This window comes from Limulus polyphemus, unplaced genomic scaffold (genome assembly GCF_000517525.1).
Source record: "Limulus polyphemus unplaced genomic scaffold, Limulus_polyphemus-2.1.2 Scaffold9, whole genome shotgun sequence".
NCBI classification, from domain to species: Eukaryota; Metazoa; Arthropoda; class Merostomata; order Xiphosura; family Limulidae; genus Limulus; species Limulus polyphemus.
This window is the reverse complement of record NW_013665619.1, coordinates 409745-426222: the sequence shown is the minus strand read 5'-3', so window position 1 is coordinate 426222 and position 16478 is coordinate 409745. Positions and strand designations below refer to the sequence as shown.

The 16478-nt window shown below is 32.5% G+C and overlaps 1 protein-coding gene across 1 annotated transcript in view; it reads right to left on the bottom strand.

Moving 5' to 3' along the window:
• The window catches only part of LOC106478167, a 77809-nt gene that overhangs the window by 48170 nt on the left and 13161 nt on the right, over positions 1-16478 (bottom strand). The window contains exons 3-4 of the mRNA XM_022381732.1: positions 2989-3169; positions 1041-1185 (exon numbers count right to left, since the gene is read on the bottom strand). Of these exons, the coding sequence (XP_022237440.1) occupies positions 1041-1185; positions 2989-3169 (326 nt within the window). The remainder of the gene's footprint in view (positions 1-1040; positions 1186-2988; positions 3170-16478) is intronic.

Sequence of the window (16478 nt, the reverse complement as noted above, 5' to 3'; positions counted from 1 at the left end):
GTCGAGAAGTGTATAACTGTTGTATTAACTAGAGAACAGTTACACTTCACTTATAATACATATATATATATATATATAGACTTTATATTCGTTCTAAACAAGTTGAATTTGTTGAAATTGTTAATGTACTAGATGTACTTCCGCAGGGTCCCCGAAAATGTTCTGTTTCAAGACTAAATAAAACTAAAATTAAGAGTAACAAATATTTTTATTTCTTGCTTTTGAAATTCATATGTCACTATGTATTGTAGCCTACAGAGTGCATAACACTTATCATAATTCATGGTATGCACACATTTTCTCGACGTCACGACAGTAGAAATTGCTACGTTAAGCGTCCCTTATGTGACGTCGTATTAATGTCTACTGACTGACAGACAGAAAACACATTACTGTGCGAGTGGTTAAAACATATGAACCCTCCAGGCGGCCTTCGGCCCCCTTTCGCGGAAATTAATTATTTTAATTTATATGTGAAAATATTTACTTATTATATAAAACTCCAAGCAGTAATTATTAGATATATATATTTTAGAAAATACTCTTAAACACTGAATCAATTTATAAACATTTAGCAAAAGTCTGAATAATTTGAAGAACTTGGCTTTATAGTTACAAACACTTCAGGGCTAAGTCCCACAAAATAAAAACTCATACAATATTCGATGGAATACTGGTAAACAATTATACTTCTATCTGAAAATAATAAAAATATTATGAATCATTACAGAATTAATTTATCATAAATGTATAGTAGTAATTGTAATCCGTATTTATCAAACATATAATGAGAATCATGAGGTTTTTCACATAAGCTTGCTGGGTAAAATATTTATTGAAATTCTGATTATCATGCCAGGCCATGCTATTTGGAAGCTGGTACTTTTAAATTATTTTTATATTGTAGAAATGTATATTTGATATATGTCATATTTAGTTTGTATAAGGTATTTTTCTATAACAATAAATTCCCACTTCAGTTTGCTTGTAACTTCGAATTATAAGTTTAAGATATATTCTTGACCGATGAAAATAACTACCTTTTAATCGAATTCGATCACCTAATACCATCAGAAATTCCTCAAACAAAACACTGTGCTTTCGATTGTCCAGAATATGCTCTTCTGTCAGTTGTCCTTCTTTGACGTAGATCACACCTACTTTCAATTCCGACTTTATAAACACCTTGATGAGAAAAGTATTTGGAAAAGGTATACATTAATTGTTCTTAAAAGTCCACAAAATCAAGTCTCGACATTTAACAAATTGCAATAAATATAAAAAAACAACAATGGAAGTTTTACCAAATTGAATATTTCATGGTTATCCATTAATATAATGCAATTAAATAAAGAGATAGTTGTTGTATGTGAATATTTTTTAAAACCTTTAATTATTCGAAAACTAATTAATTATACACTTTTTCTACTCATTCCCATTTAATGAGATTGGATAATGTTTGTATTATTATTATACTACCTTTTCTTTACAATCTAATTAATCTACTTAATATAACTCTAGATCGGTATACTTGTTGATATTTCTAACCTTAATTTCTTTTTCTATAGTACAAATTCGATTTATTCGTTTATTTTTAGATTTGGTAATGACTTTACATAATTCTATAAGTTGACTGTAGTCTTATTTATTGCTTTGCTTTTCTAGCATTGCAGATGAAGGACCTTTATCTATGCTGCGAATTAGCTACATTGTTTCCAATTAAAAATGTAACGAATAAATGAAAAATCAAGAGTGGATGTATTTGTGTATAAGAAGATCTAAATCATAGATCATAACGTGCATGATAGAAGATTGCTTAGTTTTATGAATGTATAATTTTTAATGAATACACTCAGCCTCCAAATTGTCTATTTACCAGTTTAGTTTCAACTTAACAATAAATAATTGACATTTGATATTTCAATAGATTGAGAAGATGTTGATACTAAAAGCAATTATAATTTGTTTAAACTTTGCTGCTTTACAAAGTAAATAAACAGAATCAATCAAACTACAAAACATTACGTCTCAACAACCACTTCTTCTGCCACATAATGGTCGGAGAAATAATGGTTGATAATATAAATGTGCTATTAGTAAATATGTTTTCGGTCAACGTATTCTTCTTTCTTTTACTTGTATTGCTCTTCAAAGGTTTGTACATTCACATAGGTTTAATATCTATTAATGCTAATAACTCCAAATATATAAGGAAAAAAAGCAAACCTTTCCAAAACCGTATGATGATTCTGTTATATATTTCGCCAATTAAATTTTTCCTATGTTTGTTTGGACGAAGAACATCCCATTTAATCTTTTGTGGCTGTAACTGTGAATCGCAAAGCTTATTTGCTTCTTATGAATCTTTAGATACTTTTAGCTGCAATTGGAGTAATGTTTATCTTATTATCTATACGTTAGTGAATAAAATGGTAAGGTTTGTACATATAGAGGGGGCTTTTATTTCCATTATAGTGCAAATGTTTATATATTTACATAACTTTTATATCTATTAAACGTTATCTCCAAATAAAAATAAAAGCAAACTTTTCCAACACCTTATAAACTTAGCACTTTATGATTCCTCTGGCTACTTATGAAGAAATATTTCTCAAATGTGACAAATATATTTGGAAAGTAATTTAAGAAGATTATGCTTTAAGAAAGGATTATTTTAGAAGTCTCTTAAAATATATTAAGTAATCTAACATTCCAAATTTTCAACAAATTTTAAGACGTTTAACATTGTCATTTTCTCTGAAAAAATATGAATGAAGAGTTCGCTGTACAACGTTACAAATGGGCCTAATATATGTTTGTAACAAATCTTAAACCTCTGTTTCAAGAATAGAGAAACTTTATTATACAACTTTAAAAGTTCAGTAAAAATAGCGTGTTCAAATGTCGTCCCTACATACCTTAGCTCTATCTAAAATATTTGAGGTTTTGTGATGTTTCTTCAGAATACACCTAAACATTATCACCTACTTTATCAATTTTCAGCAGTTCATCTGGAGTTGATGGCAACTGTCCCAGCAATAAAGGTGGTTTAAGGTTGGCTTCGCGCCCAAGAGATCGAACAACTGCTTCTCTGTCGTAACGGTCGGCGCAGACACAAGAAGCGGGTACAAGGCCGTGCAATGTGTAGCTTACAGCTCGTAACATTATTCTACAGAAAAAGAACAACAATTTTGAGTTCGTCAAATTCTAAACGAACGGAAGTTTGCATCGTAGAACCTAGTTTATTGATGAACTAACTAAACATATGAATTTTCTTGATATGTGGTCATTTTATGCTTTTAAAATTTGGTGTTGAACCAAGAACAACATTGTAAAATAACAGATACAAGTGTTTATTTCGAATATTCGCACAAAGCTACACAAAAGCTATTCGCTAATCTTCAAGTGTTAGATTAGATGGAAGACAGCTAGCCAAAAGCACCCACCTCCAACTCTTGGGCTACTGTAATAGAATAATTGGATTGGGCCGTCATTCTTGAAATGTTTCCACCCCAAGACCCATAGTACAAGGCGCGATTATTATTTGTGTGTGTGTGTGATATCGAGAAGCGAATAATAAATCATTGAATCCATAGCTCGCTACACTAACCATAAGGCCACACCCGCCGACAGATACAAGTGATAAGTTTTATTGTAACAGAGCGGTGAGTAAAATGGCTTTTTGTGTAATTTATTGATCGGGACAAAAAGTAAAAACACATTCAATTTATTTTTTAATAACTCTGTAGTGTAAATTATGAATTATTAAATATTATGCTCTTTAATAACATAAATGCCGCCATATAGATTGAATTGTATCATCGTAACAGATGTTGTTTCATAGGTTTAAGATAAGAAGACAATGGTGATGATCGTTACTCTTACAAACAGTATATCACAAATATTGATTGATTTAGATTTAGGGAAGTGGGATACATATGTAAAACATTAAAATAGCGTCGTGGATCACAAGATGACCATGACCACATGATTAGGGGAGTTGACTCGCAATCTGAGGGTCGAGGTTCGAATGTCCGTCCCACCAAACAAGCTCGCATTTTCAGTCGTGGGGGCGTTATTATGTGTCGGTCAATCCCACTATTCGTTGGTAAAAGAGCAGCTCAAGGGTTGGCGGTGGGTGGTGATGACTAGCTGCTTTCATTGCTAAATTAGGGACGGCTAACGAAGATAGCCCTCGTGTAGCTTTGCGCGAAATTCAAACCAAAACACAAGAAGATTTGTTAGTAGACCTCACGAGTGAAATCCGTTCATTTATTTCTAACTATTTACACCGATTAAGACTGAGTTTGTTTATTCCTTTAATTAACTTCTGTATTTTCTAAGAACTACTTGATAAATCCTTCATGTTGTTGTTGTTGTTGTTTATTATACAAAGGGCTATCTGTGCTCTGCTCACCACGGGTATCAAAACCTGGTTTCTAACGATATAATTCCACAGACTTATCGTTGTACCAGTCCTGTGTGAATTATTTCACTAAATTAGTTGTACAAAGTTCCTATGTGTTCCCTGTTGGTTAACCTTCGAGAAAAGTTTGTTTGTGCACATAACTTATATTGCATATCATCTTTGTCTGTGAAGGTAGACAATTAAATATTTTTTCAGAGAGTTTGTTTGTTGTTGTTTTTTTGTTTCTTGTTAAGCCCAAAGCTTCACAAGGGTCTTTTTCAGAGAGATTGCTGATGGTCTACAAATTTTGTGACTTTTTTCTATTATCAGTAGAGTGCGGGTATGATTACTTTATCATCCTAAAACCGCAAATCTGTAACTTGTACAGAGGTTGAAATTATTTTGGAGTCTCACCACACATGTACAGTCCATGTCGACGGTAAGTTCACGCACAATCTGATGAATCTGCATCTTGACAAGGTTGTAAGATTTCATGTCCAAAGCACACCACACCTTCTTGCTTAGTTTTCATAACCTTGTAGGCCTAGTTTTTAAAAGTAAGTCCTTCTTGATTATGCTGTGTACTTTTCCTTGGCATATGTGGGCGGCTTTTACCACTAACTTTTGTATTCGTGGATCCTTACTTTGCTTACCACAGCTGAGATATTATTTATTGCAAATCTCTTTCTGGATAGTTCTGATCCTCCAAATTGATTTATATTTGATTATTTTTCAATGGTATTAAGTACAACAGATATCTCCATTTTGTAAATTTCAAATTCCAGATTTGAAAAGGATCCGTTCAACATGAGATTAAGAAAATAAAATAAAAAGTAGGTGTTCAACGAAAGAAGTAGATTGGGATAAGTGAGAGAGAATGAATAAATTGAGAAAGGTGAAAAAAGTAAGAAATAAAACCTAGTTCTAAGTCGATGTGTTACTGATTATGTCAATAAACAGCAATTTGTTATGTTTACATTGGTATGAGTCAATTCCTGATAGGAATAAGTACAACCAAAACAAAGTGAATAAGATATAAGAATAGAAGTGAAGTGCGAGGATAACACGATCGTAACAAAGTTGTGTCAGATATGGGATTCATCGTTTTGTTAGGAATCGAAACTTAACAATGAAAGAAGAATTTGAAGTTGGGACCACATCAACAGAAGCCAGAGAGGAAAATCAACTAGATGAAATCGGGAAAAAGAGTAAGTCTCCGATCTTATTTTTATCTTAGCTGGTTTGGTTTTACTAGTGGTTCAGTTAATTCTTGTTGTATATCAAATGTGTTGTTCATTGTTTAGGAGAAGTGAATTAACGCTAGCATGGATGAGAATTGGAAATTACTGATGAAAATCCAGTTGGTAAATAAATGTAGAAAACTGAGTATAACATGTAGTAGTAATTGGAAAAAAAGACGAGACACGTGAAGTTTCAGTTGAGACAGAAATCATAGTAGATTATTTTTCTAACCTTCTGCTTAGTGAAAATAGGGGAACTGCGAGTAGTGTCTGTGAAGGTTATCATGGTAACAATTTATAATTTGCTAAGACAAAGTTAGAAGTGCTTGGAAGAAGAAGAAGCTGAGAAAAACGTTTAGAGCAAGAGTTAGAAGATAGGCATAAGAAGAGAGAATTTAAGTTGATGATGGGTAGAAGACAGAGCAGAGGAATACTATCCATAACATATGATGAAGAAATTACTTCCTACATTACCTGGGAAAGCGATAACAACATAAAATAAGAATGGAAGCACAGACAAATCATAGTATGATGTAGTGAAACAAACTATTTTAGAGACGTGTCAGTTAAATCTGGAGACTTATCTAATGAAGTTCAGAGAGTTAGAAAAAATGGCATTTAAAGAGTATAAAACAAGGTTGCAAGAGTTGCTAGATGGATTGAAAGATATGAGATTACTGGAGACGTTGATAAAATTGTAGATTTATTGTTGATGTTGCAAGAGCAAATTTTGGCAAAATTAATAACACCATTAGTAATATGTTTAAAAGATAGGAATCCAGCAAACACATGTGAGACAGTGGCATTAGCAGATGAATATGTAGTGACTAGGAAACATAGTGAGTTAAAAGTAAGTGAAAATCCAGCTAGTAGAACTACTTATTACAAACAAATAAAACTGGATCAACACTCCAAGAAGACCCTTTCCACAAAGTGACTTTGTAAATACTTTCTAAATAAACATATATAAATTGTTTTATATGTGATCAAGTTAAGCATGTAGTTGAATTCGTTAGGCAAAGTAAGAAAACTGCAGAAAGAAGGAATAATGTAATGTGTTATATTGAAGATGGAGAGTAAATTTCATATAAATATTTAGAAGAAAGGGTGATAAATGGGCAAGCCAAAATGTATTAAGGAATACTGGTAATCGGAAAACTCTGGTTAGAAAAGTGTTAGTAAAATATAATCAACTCACAGGTGATACATTAGATTTAATTGGAATTAACAGCACAGTATGGGGGGTCGACATACTGTAGCACTAGCTAAAGTCACATGGAAATGTCGAGCCAGATAACAAATGAGATTAGAGAAAACTCTGAAAGAGGGATAGGAGTTAGTGAAGAAATAAATCTTCAAGTATATAATACATATAATGATGAATTTTTAATTGGTGTTAGAAAAAGGAATATGGATGAATAACAAATAATTAAATAAAAGTTAATAGATGAGAGTTTGGACAAATGCCATGGTGAAGCCATGGTAGAGGGACCAAGCGTAACTTAAGTCAGGAGAAATTATTATTGCTAGTGTGTACCAATGAACCCTTTATTTCCAACAGTGCCAATATTATCAGACCACTTCCCGTAACAGAGAAAGGGATAGTTATTGATTCTGCCAGTAGATATGTAGACGCAGTAGCACTAGATTCTATGAAAGAAGAGGAAATTGTACAAGAGCTGATAGATATTTTTTCACGGTTAATGTTTCCTGAAGAATCCTTTAATGATTTATGTAGCAATTTTCAAACGAAAATAATGTAAGAATTCAGGATGGCGACAGAAACACACTGGTCCTTATAAACCCCAAACAAATGAGATGTGCGAGAGAGCAAATGGGACAATGAAGGCAGTAATGGTGCAGGAGATTTCTGCTGACTGGGATATGATGTTGCCTTTTTTGTTGTTTACCTACTGAGAAGTCCTCCAAGTTACAACAGGATTTTCACTCCTTGAGTTATATATGGTAAAGATGTTAAATGTCCATTAGACTTATAAAAAAATAAGTTAGTCCATAGGCAAAGCCAAGTCACGAAATGTGTTACCATATGTGACCAGCTTGAGTTAAAGGTTAGCAAACCCACAGAAGTTAGTGGTTAAAGCTACTCGGAGGAGCAAGGATACACAAAAAACTTTGCTATGATGAGAATGCTAGAGAACAGAAACTTAAGGAGAAATAGTTAGTTGCAGTACTAAATTCAATACCTGAAAATAGTTTAGCGGAAAGTGGATAGGTCCTTTCCCTATAATTGTGTTCCTAAAGTGACATATGAGGTAGATGCAGTCTGTTGCTATAGCAGGTTAATTTTACATTACGTTATAGAACAACGAGTAACTATGGAAATACAGATGCCCTCTCGCACTTGAGTTTAGATCATCGTGTGACCTTACTCTCATCAAAAGTAATATATATTGTCTAAAAACCGGGAGTTAAGATCCATCCAGCTCGGGTTAAAACTGGTTCTATGTGTGAATGTCTCGTTGTCAAAATGTGTGGAAAAGTAATAATTTCTGAGCTCACGGGTTCGAACCCTGAACAGTAAAGATGGAGTGGTGGAGGTGGAGGATATTCCCGATTAATTGTGTATGGATATTTATAAAAAAGACTGTAAACTTTTTTAAATGTTGCAGTGATATATATAAGACTGTATAGTTTATATGATATCTAAACAAAGACTGTGTGCGATGAAACAATCTAAAGAAGATGATACGCTGGAATGTCTGAGCCTACGATAACATAGAAAGAAGACAGAAACACCTCCAAAAATAAATACAATTAAATGTATTAAGGAAAAGGGGGAAGGAAGCGTTATGAAGTTAGATATAAGGAATATCGGTTGCAGTTGAGAGAGGTGAGAAAGCTGCCAGTTTTTGACCAGTCTCCAAGGAATTAGGGGATAGCAGCACTAAGTCTTTAGAAAATCATTATAGTGACTGATCATCTTTCTTCTTTAGCTGGTGTGGAGATTATGAGACCACTTATGAGAAGTTGCAATTCGATATACGAGGAAAACAGGTACAAAGAAGGGACCTGTTTGGTGTGGGTTGAAGAAAGGAATATAAAAGACATGATTTTAACAGAAGAAGTAAACTAGGAGATTTGAGAGAGAGAATGAATAAACCGAGAGAGGTGAATGAAAAAAGTAAAAACAAAACCTAGTAGTTATAAATCAATGTGTTATTAATTATAATAATAAATAGTCATTTAGTTTGTTTACATTGGTATGGATTAATTTCCTGTAGAAATAAGTACAACCTTGATAAAGTGGATGGGTAGAAGAAGAGAATCGAAATGCAAAAACTGTACGACCATAACAAAGTGGAATCAAAGCGGCCTACAACAACTTGACTTTTTGAGTAACTGATTAATTATGACAACAATTAAACTTATTAAATTTGTTTTAAACATATTAGCAATGTAAAATTTGTAAAAATTATAAACTTCAATATTTCAAATCTTATGGCATTTAACACGCAAGTTTCTTTGATAAAATGTGAATGAAAAGTCCGTTATACAATGAAGACATAAGCCTAAGATACCTGAGTATTATTTGAAAGTGTTTGTGAAAAATTTACACAACCCAGAAAGTTGTTTAAAATTACATATAAATACTAATCTACTTTAGTCAGAGCAGACAACTCACCATTACAATCTTTGATATCTGATCACAACAGCTTTACCATAAGAAATTAAGAAAAGCATTTAAAGGACCCTGATCTAGCTTGGGTAGTAACTGCTGTGTAATAGACAGTGGCATGATTCACACAGTGCAGGAAACACAGCACAAGAATCTCGTGACTGTGTTGAATCATAGCAGCCGGTAGAAGTATGAAAGTGCTGAAATCAAGACATTGAAAGATGGGATTATTCAACTATTAACATCAAAAAAGAAAGAAATAATACTGAGGTTCTTTGCTGACGTTACGTGGTATACAGTGTAAAACATGTTGAAAACTTTCTATTTGCTCGAATGGAGGTAGGTTTAAGTATGTTATAGGTCTCCAAAAGAGAAGTTTGAAGGTATATCAGCTTATCTCTTTCATGGCTTCGATGGTTGAGTTTATCTCGAGAGCAAGATTACGCCCTTGAATTAAACAAATGATAGAAAATAAACTTCTGTTTTTCCACACATTAGGAAAAATACAATACTTTAGAGTTGAGATTTAATCTATAAAAAGTTTTATTTAAATAATTTTATATATAAAAATAAAATAAAAACAGCAAATTTGGAAATGGGGTTGATTTGAGCGCGCTTCCCAATGAAATCATTAGAGTTCGTGAATTTCCTGATTTTTTTAGTATAATATTGCATTTATAGCCTCCTAAAAGGAAATTTATAATAGGTTTGAAAATAAAGTGGCTCTAACCTGTCCTTGTAACTTGAATCAACGTGTATTTTTTATATTTCTTAGTCTTGGTTGTTATAGAGTAATGTAATTACTTATATCTCAACTTTAAGAACTCATAGGCTACAGATCTAAGCATGTCACCAAAGCTCTTCTTTCGTTCTTGCAACTGTCAAATTAGAAAAGGCCTTTCTTTTCAGGATGGGGGGGGGGATTAGTGTAGAGATCGGAATAGAGCGATAATAGCTAAGCTTGGTGTTATGTTGCTAGAATAAACGGGGTTTGTGAAAAGCTTCTGTTGCAGATACAGTCCTGATTATTTTAAAGCTTAGAAAAATCATACTTTACAATTTTGTACTTCATTTAAATTATGATGTTGAAGTGTTTTTATGGAGTAAGATGATGTAGACTCAATTAAATCATTTTTACTCACAAGTTGTTTTTTATAAAATTTTGCCATTACACTTACAACGCAATTGGTGTAGCACGATGTTTTTTGTTTTTTTTCCTGTGGTAAGGTGGCACGAACCACGGAACCACAGTCTAGCACACTAATCCCTTGGCTGTGTTCCGTCCACACTCAGCAATATGAAGTTTCGTTTCGCCGACAAAACTGCCTGCTACGTTAGGCTTTCTTTTTATTAGGTCATAACAGCAAAAAAAATCACCAAAAACATATATATATAAATAAGTGTGAATGAACACAAAATTAATTTAAATATATCAAATCAAATCATATAATTAACAAAAAAAAGTTTAAAACAGTCAGTTTGCTTTTAAATTAAATATGGTAAAAACATTTTATATGGCAGTGACCATAAACACAGTGAACTACGTGCATTGTTTCAAAATAAAAACAAAGATACAACTTACAGCTTTATGAAATAATTATCTTTATAGGAAAGTTTTTAAAAAGTGTAGGAAGACCGAAACATCGGTAATTAAAGCCTACAACGAAGATAAGCATTCTTAACTGTTTCTTTAAAAATATATCACATTGTATTATTTTCGAAATTCAAAAGCTGTTAATTCAGACAACTGCCAAATATAAAAAGATATCTTATTTCCTGAAGCTACACAACCTGTAGAAAGTAGTTTTGAAGTTTCAAACTATTTTCAGCAAATTATGTGTACCCCATCTTAAGCAATTCAAATAGTTGATTCAAAGCGGTGAGAGCCTGGATGATCGGATACCACATGTATCTTTCTTAATAAGAAAACCCAAAAAATTAATCCTGGCTCTGCCACCACATACACTCCTTCTCTGGACGCCCCTAACGAAGGGAGCAGATTAGCTACCAAAATGTAAGATCCAACAAACTAGTCGTTAGTATCTAAGGGAGTAGATTAGCAGCCAAAATGTAGGATTTAAAGTAAGTAGTAATTAGTATCTAAGTGAGTAGATTAGCAGCCAAAATGTAGGATTTAAAGTAAGTAGTAATTAGTATCTAAGTGAGTAGATTAGCAGCCAAAATGTAGGATTTAAAGTAAGTAGTAATTAGTATCTAAGTGAGTAGATTAGCAACCAAAATGTAGGATTTAAAGTAAGTAGTAATTAGTATCTAAGTGAGTAGATTAGCAACCAAAATGTAGGATTTAAAGTAAGTAGTAATTAGTATCTAAGTGAGTAGATTAGCAGCCAAAATGTAAGATTTAAAGTAAGTAGTAATTAGTATCTAAGTGAGTAGATTAGCAAACAAAATGTAGTCTACAAACTAACTTGTAATTATTTTCTAAGGGAGAAGATTAGCAACTAAAATGTAGGATGTAGACTAACTGGTAATTAGTTTCTCAAAGAGTAAGTAGATTAGCAGCCAAATTGTAGGCTCCAACCTAACTAGTAATTAGTATCTAAGGGAGGAGAGTAGCAGCCAAAATGTAGGCTCCAACCTAACTAGTAATTAGTATCTCAAAGAGTAAGTAGATTAGCAGCCAAAATGTAGGCTCCAAGCTAACTGGTAAATATTTTCTAAGGGAGTAGATTAGCAACCAAAATGTAGGATTCAAACTAACGGGTAATTAGTATCTAAGGGAGTAAATTAAAAGTCAAAATGTAGGATCAAAACTAACTAGTAATTAGTATCTAAGAGAGTAGATTACCAGCGAAAATGCAGGATCCAAACCAACTGGTAATTAGTATCTAAATTTAAAAAATATAACATGTAGTTAATTAGTAATGTTACTAACCATAAAATCTTTGGTATCTGATCAAACGAACCATATCGTAAGAATAAGGGGCTCCGAACTAGCTTAGGTACTAATTGCCATGGAACAGACAAAAGTATGATCCACACAACACATGGAATATGGTACAATAGCTCGTGACTGTTCTCAGTTACATGAGCAGTTAGAGGTATGAGAGGAAGTAGTCGGAGATGCGAAGCACATATTGTGATGTAGCTGGAAGTCCCAAACAGGAGAATATATACACATTATATAGTATGAGATTTAGAAGGTTCACAGAGTGTTGCTTGTTATTGATAGATTGCAAAAAATGGTTCTACTTGCCATATTTCTATAAATATGTTGAAGAATGATGTAAGTAACGTATTTGTATGAGTACTGCACAGAGAATGTACCGTATACAATAAATAAATTTGACAGAGAATGATCAGTTCTTGACTGCAATGTTTTTTGTTACAACCAGAATCTCATAGAAACAGAAAACGAAAGTGATATGAGCCGATCGTACTTGATTATTTTACTAAATGGGCTCAAGAATATCCACACACTGACACATCAGAGTTTCTGTGGTTGCTAAGTTACATCATAATGGATATTATGCTTTAGAACTCCATAATAAATATATTGGTGCCGATTAATGAACTTTAATAGTTACTGCTTGCTGAATTGTGTTACATATTGGAGTGGTGAAAACTTGTATTTAGTTTGTTGGTCTGGTTGTATGAACGGTGCAAATTATCAAGCAGATGCTTTTAAGATTTTTGAGTTCTGATATGACTGACTGGGATGATCACCTATCTTATGTTACTACATTGTATAAAGTGACAGAACAGCAGATGACAGGTTGGTTCCTGAACACATTAACAACAGCGACTTACAGCCACCCAATGTAATTCATTATAATAAAAACGAAATTATGAAAAATCTGTTACGAAGAAACAGTTTCAATGTGAAAAGTGGGTTTGGCTACAGTATGTATCAGAATCTTGAATCTAATTGAACTGGTCCATAATCATACTCTGAGAGCGTATTTCATCAAACTATAAGCTTCAGCAGTTACGTGATGTTGATAGGTTTACAAATTTCTTTTGAGCTGAGATGACTAGAACATATAGAGAGGAGGATCACGTAGCAATAAGACCATGTCCAACAACCTCAACCAAATAAGTATGTCAGTTAACGATACTTGTTTATTCATTAACAAAAACAAAAAACATGAGAAAGAGCACAACAAAATTATGACCACAGCGGCCTCCCCGGCTTGTGATATATTACATTTGGAAGTAAATAAATATTTAAAACAGCAGTTCGGCTGTTTTCTGTGATGTCACTTGAACAGCAGATGTTGTATTGGTTTGGGAACCTGAAAACCAAAATGAAAATTAGTGTTCTTTACTTTAGGATGTTTAATTGTAGAGACAATTCACCTGTGACCCATTATGCCAACAGTTGATTTTCAGTTATAATGACAATTTGCTGCAAGTGATAATCAAAGAGAGTTGTGTTCTTTACTTTCTGAGTTATTAAGTGAAATTCTCTGATCAAAATTAGTTATAACTTAATATGATATCCACCTGTGAGAGGGATGAATTCTGAACATTTAATTATAGTAAGAATAAAATCAGAAACATGAGATGGGTCGTACACTACTCAAAACAATTAAAGAGTGATCAAGCTTTGTCATGTTGCTACCTTCACAAGGCAAAAACTGCTGTTGTAGAATAATAACCATCATTGGTCATGAGTCCTTATACACATTTGATCGGTTATTTAGCCTATGATCTTAAAAGAACATTTGGTAAATATGTTTTATATGTTCACAGTTCACAGCATCCGTTAGACAGCTGTGTGTTTTTGTGTGAGTAAATTTTCTAATGAGTTTAGTTTGGTGATGATGATTTTAAATTTAGTTTGAGTTATGGTTTCTGTGTTATTATGTTGGAAACAGATGATGGAGAGGTGAGTTATGCATTGATTTCAGTGTGAACGTTAATATGCTATTGTTATATGACATTGTGTGCGATTCCTATACGTTAATATCAAAATGTTATACGACATTAAGTACCATTCTTATACGTTAATATCCCATTGTTATATGACAATATGTACCATTCCTATACGTTAATATCCAATTGTTATATGACAATATGTACCATTCCTATACGTTAATATCCCATTCTTATATGACAATATGTACCATTCCTATACGTTAATATCCTATTGTTTTATGACATTATGTGCCATTCCTATACAGTGTGGGAATCTAAGATCTATAATGTCAAGCAATGTACAACGTTAAGGAAGTTTCTGACTAACAATATGAAAAAAATGTTCAGTTATTTTTCTTCAATGTTCGATTGCATGGGGAACTTGTTTTCATATTTTTTGTTATTTTTTGGGAGAAGGCAGAGGTGTTTTGTGGAACGATCCACAAGAACTGAAGCAATCTGACGTGCGAGATAGAAAAAGTGCCAGAATGTCTAGAGCATGATTGATTGCACTTTTTGCGTCATTTCTGCAGCTCAGATGTTGTTGTTTTGTTATGAGAGATTGAACCCAGCAGCAGAGCATAGAGAGGATTTTCTGAGTTCAGTGTCTCAAGCCATTAGCTAACCAACAAATGTTTCTGTACTTAAAGTTTCCATTTTTAGTTAGTGTTTTAATCTCTTAACTTATCGTCAACTATAACTGTATCTGAACTAATTTATTAATATTTTTTATTATTTTCCAATGCAGTACACTTTATTCTCAAACTGCTGTCCAGTGTTTATGTGAATTATCTTCATCCTATCATCAGTATTCTTGTAGATAAAGAGTATTGTTTCATTAATACAGAGTTTTACCTCATCAGTTGCTTAAATTATACTTAAGCACTTTCTATAAGTTCCTTGATTACATGGGTTTTGCAAATCGTTCTACATGTTCTTCATTTATTGAGCTGGTATGAGTGGATGTTACACATACGCAGATCTTTTAAATAGTTGTAATATCATGGGTATTTCTTCTCTCGTGCTGAAATGAATACTTACCTGAACGAAACGTAACTGACATAGAAAAATCTCTAGATTCTTTTATGGATTGACAAAGTGTTCAGGAAGGAAGACATTTCACACTGAGATAACCATACCTAGAACTTATGTCTCATTGTCTAGTGTATTACTGAAAAACTACCATTTTCACTCTTTCAAATATATTACTTATGTTGCCTTTATACCAATGAATAGCTACAGAATTACAAATATACTTAGGCTTGGTTAAAAAGGTCTGAAACTCAGCATACATTATCCCTCAGATTTAAACAGTAAAATGTGTTAAATTCTAGAAAAATATGACATTCCTAATTAATATGGTATTTTTCATTTTACTTTATGTTGTTAATATATACGAATAATACCTATTTCTTTAAAGGAAATAAGTTGTTTTCTAATGATTTATTAGTTTTGTTTCAAGAACTGTTAGAAGCGGTTTAACCAGTTATCTAGCAAAAGCCGCACTTTCTAATGTCAAACAACTCCAAGTAAAAAGGTTGAAGAATTGGCTATAATGTAGAACAGAGCTCAGTATTATACTTCACAGAAATGTCATGAAAAATGGCTGAAATCAGTTCAACATATTGTCAGCAACTTAAAATAAAATACTGGAGAAAATAAAGCAATTTTATTCTCATGCTGAACCTCTAATAACAGGTGTTAATTAAAAAATCTATGTTGCGATTCCAAAGTTCATTTTACAAACTCTTAAAATCTAAAGTGCTTATTTATATAACCGCAAGTAAAACCGTTTATATTAAAATGTAGATAATTCACAATTAAAAAACTCAAATAATTGCGTTAGTTATAAAGTTTGGCCTCGTTACAAAACGGGCACGTATTTACCCTAGTATACATAAGAGTAAAAAAATATTTCCATAAAGCTTATTTTAAAGCTAAAAAACTAATACAGTGCTAACTGAAAACCATAGGGCGATATTCACTGTTTGTTATATTGTGTTACATTGTTTTAACAAAATGTTTATCCAAAATTGTGAACTTTCTGTCGTTATAAAGATTCAGAAATGTTAATCGATATTGAATATATTCTGTTATCTGTAAAATGTAGTGTGCTTGACATTATTGTTTGTTTGAATTTCCGCGGCTAAAAAAGGGGGGAAATGACTATAAAGACAACAGTGAGAATTGGTCAACGATTTTAATGAAATAAGTAACAATGTGATAAAACGTGTATTATTTTTGTTACATATAACTTTCTGTGTTTGTTAATGTTTTCTTTTGGTTGAATCAAATGATGAAATTGAAAAAT